This window comes from Cinclus cinclus, chromosome 2, assembly GCF_963662255.1.
Source record: "Cinclus cinclus chromosome 2, bCinCin1.1, whole genome shotgun sequence".
Classification (NCBI taxonomy): Eukaryota; Metazoa; Chordata; class Aves; order Passeriformes; family Cinclidae; genus Cinclus; species Cinclus cinclus.
The window spans coordinates 27,846,294-27,858,640 of record NC_085047.1 but is presented as its reverse complement, the minus strand read 5'-3'; the positions used below and the strand labels follow the sequence as shown (position 1 = coordinate 27,858,640).

Below are 12,347 nucleotides of genomic sequence, written 5' to 3'. Positions count from 1 at the left end.
TCTCCTGAATATTTATGAGAAACTCTGACACAGTGACATGTCTAAAGCAAAGTTGAGGAAAAGAAATAGGAGATTTATTGTCCCCTGCTTAAAATGATGTGCTAGCTTTCTGTGAGTTATACCAGCCATTGATTAAAAATGCCAGTGCAGTTGTATTCCTGGGCGTGGCTGGAGGAGGAAGAGGATGGTTTCATAACTGTGCAGCCACAGCATCTGAGAGGGGACATGCAAACCGAGCTGAATGCAATGCATATCTGTTTGTGTGACTACATTTTTCTTCCTGGATCAGCCATCAGTAGTGGTTACCTCTCCATTAATCAGTGTTAAGATGAAGATGGGAAGAGCATACTTGCCATCTGCAGGGAAGTTGTGCCAGCAGGTATTCTGGGGTCATTGTCTTAGGCATCCCACTGTGTTGATACCATGTAATCCCAATGCAGTGGTGTGCCTGAACTTTAAGTGACAAAACAGATTAGAACTAGTGTTACCTAGCAGTGTGTCATAGTTGAAAAACACCACAGTGCTCCATGAAATAAGATTTAGTGCATTTGTGGTATTCATATTGAAGGAGTTTTGGAAAACTTGAATTCCGTAACCAGGAGAAGATCGGCAAGCAATTCTCTTAGGCTTCTATAAGCTCAGAACAGGGATGATTCCATGACAAGAGCAGTAAAACTTGGACATTTTGCCAGGTTTGCTCAGAGCCTGGATTTCTACATCCACAGGCAGGCATAATAGGTTTTCATAATAGGTTTTCCAGGCTATCCTCCTCCTTCCCCTTGTCTCTTCAGCTGTCCTGTGAGGATTCCCAGGCTGGTGGTTGCTTTGTTTCTGTATCTTTGCAGATGAGCAGCGCAGCCTGACAGCATCACAAATGCACCCAGCTAATGCTGTTAGCAGTGCTAATGGGCTTTCTCAGTCTGAGCTGGCATCTCTGTCGTTCTCTGAACTGTAGCCCTGTCTTTCCCTTTCAGGAGGTTTTTAAGGAGTATCACGTACCCTCCAAGAAAGCTGAGGCACCCCTTAAGAGGGAAAAGCTGAATGGGATGAAGTTGTCTATAATGATGAGAGATGCTTTAACCCTCAGTGTGAAAGAACTTTTGGAAGCAGCTGGCACTTAAACCCTGATGGCATTTCTTTGCCTGCACACAGAGGGGTGTTGGGCAGTGGTTCAGGACAAAGAAGCTGCCCTGACCTCAAGCTGGGCACTCGTCTGTCCTGTTCCACAAAGCTGCATGCCAGCTCCTAGCTGTGTTCCCCAGCAAGGCTTTGCTATCCTCTCTTAACATTGCTGAGGGCCTAGATTTCCTTCTCTTAGGCCCAAATACTGATTTTTTTTATGGTGAGAAGTGAATGTCCAGAGACCCTCATATTCCAGTTGTACTCTTTTTTTCTGGTGCTTCAGCAAAGCGATACTGGAATGAGCCCCTCTTTGTTCCTCAAACATCCAGTCAATGCAGAATCACCAAATGAGCTGAAATGTTAAAATACTGCATTTTCTTGCAGCCTGGGAGCCAGGGCAGCCTTGAGCTTGCTCTGTGCTCTGTCCCAGTCTGGGGGGACTTCTGCATATTGTTGTGAAAAGCCCCAGGAAAATGTTCTTGGCCTGCATCACTTGTTATTTCAATACATAGCATCTATATTTCTCAGGAGCTTCCCTGTTATAGCGATGATAGAAAATAAGCATATGTTATGTGAAGTAGCCCCATCCCTTCCTCTTTTTTTCCTTTATCTCTGTCTAGTAGCAATATAAATGATAACAATTTCAGCCTCTGCTGTCGTCAGGAAATTGAGATCAAAAGACGCATTTTATTTCAGCAAATACGACCACTGTCAGTACACATACAGAGAAATCCTCTGCCAACAATATAGGCTCCAGCTCGACTGCTCACATCAGGCACTGCCAGCAGATGTTGCATTAACTGGAGTTTATCCATACTTGAAATTAATCTAGAACAGGCACAGTGAGAGTTTAAAGTGTGGAAACTATTATCTGGCTGGCTGGGTCACTTCTGGTTTCTGTGGTCATTTTTGGTCTGCATGCTTGTGGGATTTGGGAATTGCTCCTTTAGGGAAATTCTCTACATAGGAGGGCATCCCTTTCATGCAAGGCCAGCTTCCTACTTACATTGGTACTGTAGTCATGCTGCCTTGGTGATTTAATTGCATGAGCTTTTTTTTTGTTTGTCATGTTGGTCATTCCTTTCTAAGGACGGGGATGCAATTAATTTGGGGTGAGATGAAAGGGAATGAGAAGCTCCCAGGGCAATCATATGGCATCCTCTGCCCACAGGACGATTTGTCTTTCTTCCCACACATTCCTTGCAGCATTTCCTTTTCAAATAGGCATCACTCTCTCTTCCCACTTCTGGGTTGTGTTTCTGCATGCTGATTGATTTCCTATTTTTGTCACTGCTGTCAGTGTTACTTAATTTGTGACTCAGCAAGTGCTGCCCATTTCTAGCCTGCATGTGCAGTGTGGTTGACAGACTGGAGGGAAGCGATGCCATCCAGAGGGACCTTGGAAGGCTTGAGGGGGGCCTGTGCAAAACTCACTGAGTTCAACGGGACCAAGAGCAAGGTCCTGCCCCTGGGTCAGGGCACCCCAGGCACAGATACAGGCTAGGCACAGAGTGGATTCAGAGCAGCCCTGAGGAGGAGGATTTGGGAGTGTTGGTTAATGAGAGGTTGGACATGAGTTGCCAACATTCACTTCTAGCCCAGAAAGCCAAATGTATCCTGGGCTGCATCAAAAGCTTGGGCAGCAAGTTGGGAGAGGTGATTCTGCCCCTCGACTCTGGTCTGTGACCGCCCACCTGAAGTGCTGTGCCCAGCTCTGGGGCCACCAGCATAAGGATGTGAACCTGTTGGAGCAAGTCCAGAGGAAGGTGATTAAGAGTATGAGGGCCTGGAGCACCTCTCCTTTGAGAGACTTGAGCCTGTTCAGCCTAGAGAAGAGAAGGCTCTGGGAAAACCATGTCGCATACTTCCAGGACCTGAAGGGAGCCTACAAGAGAGCCAGAGAGGGACTTTTTACAAGGGCATGAAGCGTTAGGACAAGGGGAAATGAGCTCACACTGAGACAGGGTAGGTTTAGATTAGATATTAGGAAGAAATTCTTCAACTGTGAGACTTGGTGAGGCGCTGGCACAGGTTGCCCAGAAAAGTTGTGGCTGCCCCTGGAACTGTTCAAAGGTAGGCTGGATGGGCCTTTGGGAAACCTGCTGTTCTGGGAGGTGTCCCTGGCCATGGCAGGGAAATTGGAGCTGGATGTTCTTTAACCCTTCCAACCCAAAGTGGTCCATGATTCAGTTCATTGCCTTTTTTCATGGCTGTGGTCAGGTAAGTGTGTCTGAAGAGGAGAAGGTTTTGCTAACAGGTAACCGGAGAGCATTGCCCGGCTCCTCAGTGATGGACAAATGTTACTGCACACCCAGTGCCCACCAGTGTGCTTTGTCATGTCTGGTATTCCTGCTGTGTGTGAAAGTCACACAGCCCGTCAGGCTGAGGTCACCAAATCTGTTTTCTTTTTATAAACTCTTTCGATGTATCTTCTCAAATACAAGGTTGGCCCAGTCTGCCTTCTTCTGTACTGAGATAATAAGTCTTACTGCAACAGGAAAAAGCATCAGAATCAATAGCTTTGCATTTAATCTTACGTAAATTAAGTGGGTGAAATGACAGTCACTTGGAGAAAACCTCATTTAATATCTTTTTCCCATCCTGTATTTTATGCATTTAGGTGTTCACCCACTGATCTATAAGTATCTTGCAGTCTTTCTGCCTTGGCTAATTATTATATAGAATGGTTCCAGGTGAAATTGGTGCATTTTTCCCCCTACCAGCTCTTCTAATACTAAGAATTATTTTTTATTTTAGAGGAAATACCTGATGTATGTGGCCTATGAAAAGACAGTTACAATGAATTTCCTTTTGGTATTTCTTTGCAAACCCTCTGTTTTTTTGGAATGCACTTTGACACATGCCCTTGATCCTGTGACTTGTCTCTCTGTGAAGCACTGTCCCTCCCTGAGAAGGTGTTGGAGGCATTTACTGCAGAGATCCGATCCTCTGACATGTCATGTGCTTGCATAAACCTCATTACTGGCTACAGGCCTTGATGTTAATCTGCTTCAGCAGTTCAGAGGGTGGCAGATCCAACTTGGGTTGAGCAACACTGAATCCAGCAGCAGACTTGAAAGACTTTCTCAAGTAGCAAGTGCATGAATTGCACATTGGCACACCAGCTGTTTCTGCCAGGGGAGCAGGCTCATCACGTTCTTTGTCCATGCTCATTCACACAACTAACAGGCAGTTTTATTGTAAGAAGGACTAACAATGTGAAACAGCAACAGTGTGAAACCTCATAATGACCACAGACATTGGTGTTGGCTTTGGCAATGCCAGTGTGCCTTGTCCTGCAGTTATGGGATGTAAAATGGGTGACTTTGCACTGCACAACCAGTGTTACAAACTGCAAAACCTGCTGGAGCCCAACCCACAGCCCTCAGCCCTCCAGGTTGCTTTTACCCTGCCTAAAGACCATCTTCCATTTTTCCCCAGATTTCATTGTTCCATCTCCATGCTCTGAAGTCAGGAGAGCATCGTAATCAAACACCGTCTTGGTGGGAGTTGTGGGTTTCCCCTTGTGGAGAATGTCATAACTGTTGTTTCCAATGTGTCTCTGTTTTGGAGGTAATGCTCCTTGTTCTTTTCTCTCTCCCCTTCTCGTCCATTGTTTGCAGATGTTAACGCAGGAGAACGAGTTCAGACCAATAGTGTAGCTACAGCATCAGCCTCCAACTCCACCTGAACCAGTACCAAGCAGCCAGCTGCACAGGAAAAATCACCAGTAATTTGAGTCTTGCTCAGCAACACTGGTCACATTTGGAAAGAAAATTAAAAAGAGGAAAAAATAATCCAACAAACCAACCAACCTGTTCATTTTAGTGTTCAATTTTTTATTATTATTATTATTGTTGTTCTTATTTAACCTTGTAAAATATCTATAAATACAAACCAGTTTCATTGTATTCTCACTGCAGGGTGTCCAGGGCAGGGGACTAGGTGGGGGGAGGAGGGAAAGCGGAGCAATACAACACACCAATGTCTCCCCTCGACAATCTCTTCATGTTGGAAGTTTGCTGTTGTGTACTTCAGAACCAGGACTCTTGCCTCATGCCCCCTCCCACAACAGAAAGAAGAAAAAACCGAAACAAACAAATCCCAAACCTCATTCTCTGCTGAAGTTTTGTGGTTTTTTTTGGTTTTTTTTGGTTTTTTTTACCCTCTTTTCTTATTTTCTTTTTAAGTGAAGTTTTGGACTTTGATGTAGTGCACAGCTTGAATTTGGTCGGGAGCTTAGCAGGGGTCATTCAACAGAGCTCAGCGTTTCTTGTCAGCAAATCCATATCCCAGGTCATCTGAAGAACTGCCCTGGCTCAGCATGGGGAGTGGGCGACATAGTAGGAAAATAGGTTGCCATGGGGTGGGGGGGAGGGTCTGCCATGTGTCTATGGCTTGAATTGCTAGTGGAAGCCTTTCATTTTAAAAATCAGTGCTAGTGATGAGGAAATCTGCAGCTTCATGTGGGAAAAGTGTTGCCTGAGTGGGTGATATATAATATAATACACACACATGCACGAATAGCAGCAGTCGGCTCTGCCGAGGCCGCCCCTTTGCCCATCCGGAGCTCCTGCTTTCCATGTCTCAAGCTGGCTCCCAGCTTCAGCAGAGAAGAGCAGATGAACAAAATCCTCAGCAGGGGCCCAGCTGGTGGATGGATGTTAAGGGACTTTTTGGGAAGTGATCACTGTAAAAGTGTGTTTGGTTGGGTTTTTTCTCTCCCCACCCCTCCTTGGCTCTTGATTTGAACAGGCTTCCCTTTCCTAAGGTGCGTACAGGAAAAGGACACCAGGGTTTATAATGTGAATTGTAACAGGCTACTGGTTTATTTTGTAATACCTTTTTTTTTTTTTTAACTGCAGTTTTAACTTGCAGAATGTCACATTCTCTGATGGTTCTGATTTTAAATCCACAGCTAGAATCTGTATTTAAGTTTCATAATTTTTAACTTCTTGCTTATTCTTTTTTTTCTTTTTTTTTTGATCACTATTTATTGATGAGTGTTGCCATGTCGCCATTATATTTTACATTGGTAGAATATTAAAATACACATCCAAATGCTCTTGATGGTAATTTGTACCTGCTGACTTGTAGGAAAGCTGGCTCTATGTGAGTGTGTGTGTATATATATTATATAAATATATACATGTATACATAGATACAATACTGCTTTTTTATTTTGTTTATGATTTTGAATCAGTCTGACTGAAGTGTCAGGTGAATGCTTCTTCGAGTCCATCAGTTCAGGGTCCAGGTTTCCTCCCTGCGACGGTGTGTGGTGCGAGCATCCACGTGTCTTTTCCTGAAGTCAAAGCAATATTCCTTGCGAAAGGTCAGGTGAATGGCCGGATGCAACCCCGGCACGGAAACAAGACTTTTGAAGACCTGATCTTGTGGTAGGCTTGCGGTTGGTGTCCGCTCCAGCCTAATCCTTCTTCAGAAAAACTGTAGTCGCCTTTGGTGCTTACCGAGCTGCTCCTTGACCTCCGAATCTCTAAGGCAAGCAGTTGCTTTTCGGGAACACTCAGAACCTTCATGTGGCCCGGGGGGAACCAGCAGTAGCGGCTTTGGAAGCTCGGCTGCCACAGGGGTGACAGGGGCTTGGTCACAAGCTCAGTGTGTTTCTTCTTGTACCTTCTATGCTGTTGACATGGGATTTGTTGGAAACTGTCTCTTAGCAGCCCTGGAACTGATAAAAGCTCTGCCCTCTCCCTCCTGCATGGACGTGGTGGGTTTGGGGACGCAAGGAGCTGATCGAAGAGGTGAGTGACCACCTGCCATGAAACCAGTAAAACCCTCGTGTTATACCCTTCAGTGATTTGCTGTTGGGCACGCACACACACGCGCACACACACACACAAACAAAACAAAAAAAAAAGGTGTTTTAAAGCTTTTTTGCATTCTGGCTGGCTGCAAAGGGAAGCACACCCACATTGAGAAACAGAAGACTTTCCAAATCCTTACCTGCAACTTCATAGAAAAGGGCTGAAGAGTGTCTTAACACATGCGCTCGGCTAGTCGGTGTCCTGAAAGGTAATTGAAGCGGCTTGGTTGACCCAGTGATCCAAATCCATGCAGGAGACTCAAAAAGTAGGACAGTGGCAGGGTATGGATCTGCTGTATAGACAAGACTGCTGAAGCATTGGCCACAGGTGCTGTTATTTGGAGGCAGTAAATTACCAACTCTTAAAAAAAAAATAGAAAAAAGTAATAAAAATATCAAAGAAAAATTGCTGTTTGTGCCAGTACATGTGGCTTTTCTTTTTCATTTTTTTGTTAAAGACTGGTGGAGGGGAGTTCAGAGCATTTGTCTCTGGTTTTGTAACTGTGCCAGCGTCTGTGTGTGTCTTGTGTGTGTGTTAGGTGGGGGGGAGGGTCGGGGTGCCCCTCTGGTTTTATTTCTGTTTTCAAGAATCATAGCAGAATCACACACTCTTTTATACAAGTTAGATCCAGGTCTTTGAACAACCTTTTTTTGTAAATAAGAAAAAGAAAAAAAAACTAAAAACAGAAAAATAACAAAAAACAAAGCTCCTCACCAAATTCAAGCTTGTACATTATTATTTTTGGTTGTTTTTGAATTTTGAGTTTTATTGTTTTGTATGTAAATATGTGGACCCAGGAACTGTTATTAATGAGCAAAAAGTTACTGTTCAGGGCAGTGATTCTGTTTAATAATCAGACAAAATGTAGACGAGCTTTTTAAAGCCATATAGTTTTAACTCTGTACAGTAGGTACCGGCCTGTATTATTGTAACAATAACTCTAGCGATGTATAGTGTATCTATATAGTTTGGAGTGCCTTCGCTTCCATGATTTTTTGAATTTTATTTCCCTTTTATTTTTTTCTCCTCCTTCTTTATTAACAATATCTCCCAACCTAAACCCGCATCTTTGCTCCCCCCCCTCCCCGTCCCGCTTTCTAACTCTTTGAGTGCTGTAAGGTTTCGGTGGTACCCTGATCAGTAGCGGAATGAAAAGAAACCGTGTCCACCATCATTTACTTCATTGGAGCCGTGGCTTTATTCTGGGAGTTTCCAAGGTGCCTGCGCTGCCCTCCTCCTCCCGCTAGCAGCAGCTGATTTCATTCGGACCCTTGCCCTAGAAGCCCATTTAGATTTTGCTTGTCTCTCCCCCTCAACCCGGCACCCAGGAGCATCTGGGCAGCAGCAGCTTACAGGAGGCTTGGCCTTCCCACTCTCCGGCTGTGCCGGGGGCAGCGGCGAGCGGAAAGGGCCCCCAGGGAGGGAAATCCCCACATCCCACAGGGTTGCTGAGCTCAGACCCATCTGGCTGCGGTGGGAGCGGAGGCATCGCTGTAGGAGACCGCGGTGGTTTTTTCTGCCGGGAGGACTTTCTGTTCCCTTTCTTCTCCCTATTTTCCCCCCACATCCTTCCCAGAAGTCACTTTTGTTTTCTTGAGATGAGTTTAACATGACTGTTGATTTCTTGTGCCCAGCACGAAGGCCTTGTTTCTAAAACTAGTTTGCTTGTGTTTTACTACCTTGTTAGTATTCCACATAAGATTGTCTTGAATGGGAAAACACGTAACTACCAAACCAAAGGTTGCTGTTTTATTTCGAAGCATCTCGTGTTCATTCCAGTGAAGCAGAGGCTGCACGTTCTTTCTGGTGACACAAAGGTCAGTGATGCCAAGCTGTTGGCAACAGTCTGCTCGGAGCTGTCCCTCTCTTCTTTTACACTCTTTTGGGCTTCTTTTCTAACCCAGTGTGGTCTTGAAGTGTCCTTTACATCAGCCCTGCAGTAGCGGATCCCTGAGCTGGGCTGGATCACAGTCTCTCTCCCCCAATGGACATGCTCAGTCAAGACACTGGTGTTCTTTACTATTAATCTACCTTGCTAGGAGAAAAGATAAAAAATTACCTGCAAAAGAAAATTGACTTGTAGAAGACCCCTGAACACTCTGTCCCTTTATTTCGAAGCCAAGCTTTACCTAAAATAATGACAGGTGCCTGCGACTTGCAACCTAAAATTCCCCCATTTTCAGTACATGGAAAAACAGAAGTCAAGAGGCCTGTCAGACTCGTACTCCTGTACTAGGAACCTCAGCCACCGCAGAGAAAAAGGAAAAGCCGATGAGGAAAAGCACAGTAGGGTATTTGGTCTGGGCTCTGCCTTCTGGAGACTGCCAGCGGGTTCCCCTGGGGTGGCAGCTGATTTCCATGGAGCTCTCAGCCAGCTCTGGTCGTAGTTGGCTTCGTTTTGCAACACTGCAATAATGGCAAAACGACAGGAAAGGAAAACAGTACCTAAGGGGTTAGCTCGAGAAAAGTAGCTTCCTTGTGTTGGTCTTTCTCAATTTATTTTTAATATATATATATAAAATATATTTATATATATATAATTTGCTTGCCTGTAAAAAATTTGCGTTCATTAATGTGTTGCTGATGGATCACTTGGGCCTGTACACACCAATTAGCGTGACCACTTCCATCTTAAAAACAGAAATCTAAATATATATATATATTAAGGACTGTGGGTTGTATACAAACTATTGCATACACTTGTGCAAATCTGTCTTGATTTAAAGGAAAAGCAAAACCTGTATAACATTATTACTACTTGAATGCCTCTGTGACTGATTTTTTTTTTTTCATTTTAAATATAAACTTTTTTTGTGGAAAGTATGCTTAATGTTTTATTATTTCCCCCGCCCCATTCCCCTTGTAAATACGTTTTGTTCTGTGTGACTCGGTTCGGAAATAGTTAACTGGTACTGTAATTTGCATTAAATAAAAAGTAGGTTAGCCTGGAAATGAAATTTAAAAAAATAACAAGTGTGTGGTCTTTATTTCAAAAAATTACCCTATTCTTCCCTCCTCCTCTTTCCCTTCTCTGACCCTTGTTCCTCACCCTCATGCCTCTTTCCACTCTGCAAGAATAGGTGGACATGAATCTTTGTAATAATAAAGAAAAAAATCAAGAAATGAGCATGTTTTCTTAAATGAGCTGTGTTATTCCATGCTATTTTTAAAGAGATGCCAGCTTGTCTATGATACTGTTTGATTTGATGGAGAGAGGAACCCTGGGACATAAATATTTCAAATTGAAACCAACCATTCTTCCTTTACCGTCCACCTATAGATGCAAACGTAAGAACCTGTGTAAACTGCTGGCTTTGAATCCTGCACTCATGGTTGTTTGGGTTGTTTTTTTTTTGTTTGTTTTGGGGGTTTTTTTGTTTGTTTTTTTTTGTTTTTTTCTTAAATCATTGGATCCCATTAGTAATGTTATTTGGTGGTGATCTGTAGTTTGTCGAGACCACGTCCAGTGGACCGTTCCTCCAGCAAATCAGCACGTAGCTATCTCTGAGTTGGGTTTCCGGTACTGGATAATGTATGTATTAAACATGACATGTCTATTAGTGCAAAAAAGAAAAAAGAAAAAAAATAAAAATCCTTTTTTGGGCTGGCTGATCTGGCCGAATCCATTCTGTCGCTATCCTAAAGGCTAGATGCGAGGTCATGTGACTGCTGCTTCAATAAAAACAAATTTGTATTGCAAAGAGACTCCTCTTGCTTTGTTTGTGTGCCACAAGCTGCAGTTGTTCCTGAGACACCTCTGCTGGGCTCCAGGCTGGAACCTTCACTCCAGAGGCCCTCCAGGACAAGTGGGAGTAGGGTGGGAAGCAGCCTTTGATGGGTCCACACTTTGCTTGTTGAGTCAGAGTCCCCTTAATTCTCTTCTGATTGCCAAATGTGCATCTGGGAGCTGTTCTGGCCCCTCCTGGGTGCTGGAGCTGTGCTCCTGGAGTAGGTGCCAGCCCACCCCGGCTCTCTGAGCGGGTTTGGGGCTTGGCTTGTGCAGACCCTTCTGCACTGGGGTGACAGGGCCAGGTGGCCACCCACAGCCTGGCTGCCCCAGAAGCAACGCAGTGAGCAGAGCCTGCTGTCCCTTCAATTACCTCTGTACCACAAGGTCACCAGGATTCTGGATGCATCCAACTCACGCTGAGACTGGGACTGCTCTGCTTGGCCAGTCTGGACCTGGTATTCAGGTTGGCCACTTACACCTGCAGACACATTGCTGCTGAAATTACAGCACCTCTCTGAGTGAGTTTATATATTTAAATCTTGCTTCTGGTGGGAGTTCATCACAATCCCTGGTGATTTGGGGTGGTAGTCAGTCATCCTTGGGCACTTCTCTGGATGGACATGCACTGGGGCCTCCCATCTCTTCTGAACTTCCCTCACCTGGAGTGCAAGTTGTGGGCTCTCTTTATGTGCTGTCTTTGCACAGAACTCTCAGCTCCAGTCTCAGATCTCTCTTCTGAGCCAATGTCAGAGCCAAATGAACAGGATTCAAGCAAGCACCTCTTAACTTATTGCTAAGCTGACTGAAAGGGGATCTTCAGCTCCTTCACATCTTTGTAATGTTTCCAATTTTATTTCCTCTGCTGTTGTTTCAAACATCCTCCTTAAACTGTGAGTACCAAAAGCAGCCAGAGGTTCCCTACAGTGCTCTCCCTAGTGTCAATGAAGGCACTGGAGAGCATCTTGTAACTGCTGCCGGTCTGTCTCCTTGCCTAAGGATTTGCATTCACTCTTCCGCATGGAGGATGCAGCTGTCCAGTTTATCCAGCACTCCCTCCCATTTTAACTCCTGCAAGCATTGCCAGTGGGACTGTTACAGTTTCATATAGTGTTTATATTCCAATCACCCTTTTAAAAGATGTAATGTAACACTTTAGCATCAAGAGCCAGTCCTTGCACAACCTTCCAGGGAACATCATTCTCTCAACCTTTGAGAAAATAATTTTTGAGATCCATCTGCGGACCAGGGTCAAATCCACTTGGCTGTTGTTCACCAATGCCTTGGGATGATTTAAAATGCTAATCCAAGCATAAAGCAGCACCAAGCTGAATGCAGTACAAAAGTCTGCTCAACTGATGTGCTTTGTCTTTATCAAGCAAGCTGCCATCTATCTGCATTGGAATTAAGTGTCAGTGTCAAGGCTACTGGTGCCATTTGTTATCTGGAAAGTGACAGCTTTTGGGCTGCTGGTGGGAAGGTCTGAGTGGCTTTCTGTGGCAGAAGAACAAGAGCCACAAAGATGGAGGAGGAGAGAAGTGAGCTGCAAACTGCAGAGGGGAGAGGAGCACTGCAGTTTGTCTGAGGCTCCATGTCCAGTTGCTTGGAGACAGCAAGCCCAATAGATGGTACAACTTCATCAGCCGGCCTGGAACCTTGCTTCTATCCCT

General features: G+C 44.6%; 1 protein-coding gene across 2 annotated transcripts in view; it reads left to right on the top strand.

Annotated features, from left to right (window-relative positions):
- The window catches only part of GSK3B (glycogen synthase kinase 3 beta), a 148,556-nt gene extending 137,905 nt beyond the window's left edge, over positions 1–10,651 (top strand). For both annotated transcript variants that reach the window (XM_062515511.1, XM_062515510.1), the window contains one exon: positions 4,746–10,651. In XM_062515511.1, the coding sequence (XP_062371495.1) occupies positions 4,746–4,813 (68 nt within the window). In that variant the 3' untranslated portion in view covers positions 4,814–10,651. The remainder of the gene's footprint in view (positions 1–4,745) is intronic.
- The last annotated feature ends 1,696 nt before the right edge of the window (positions 10,652–12,347 follow it).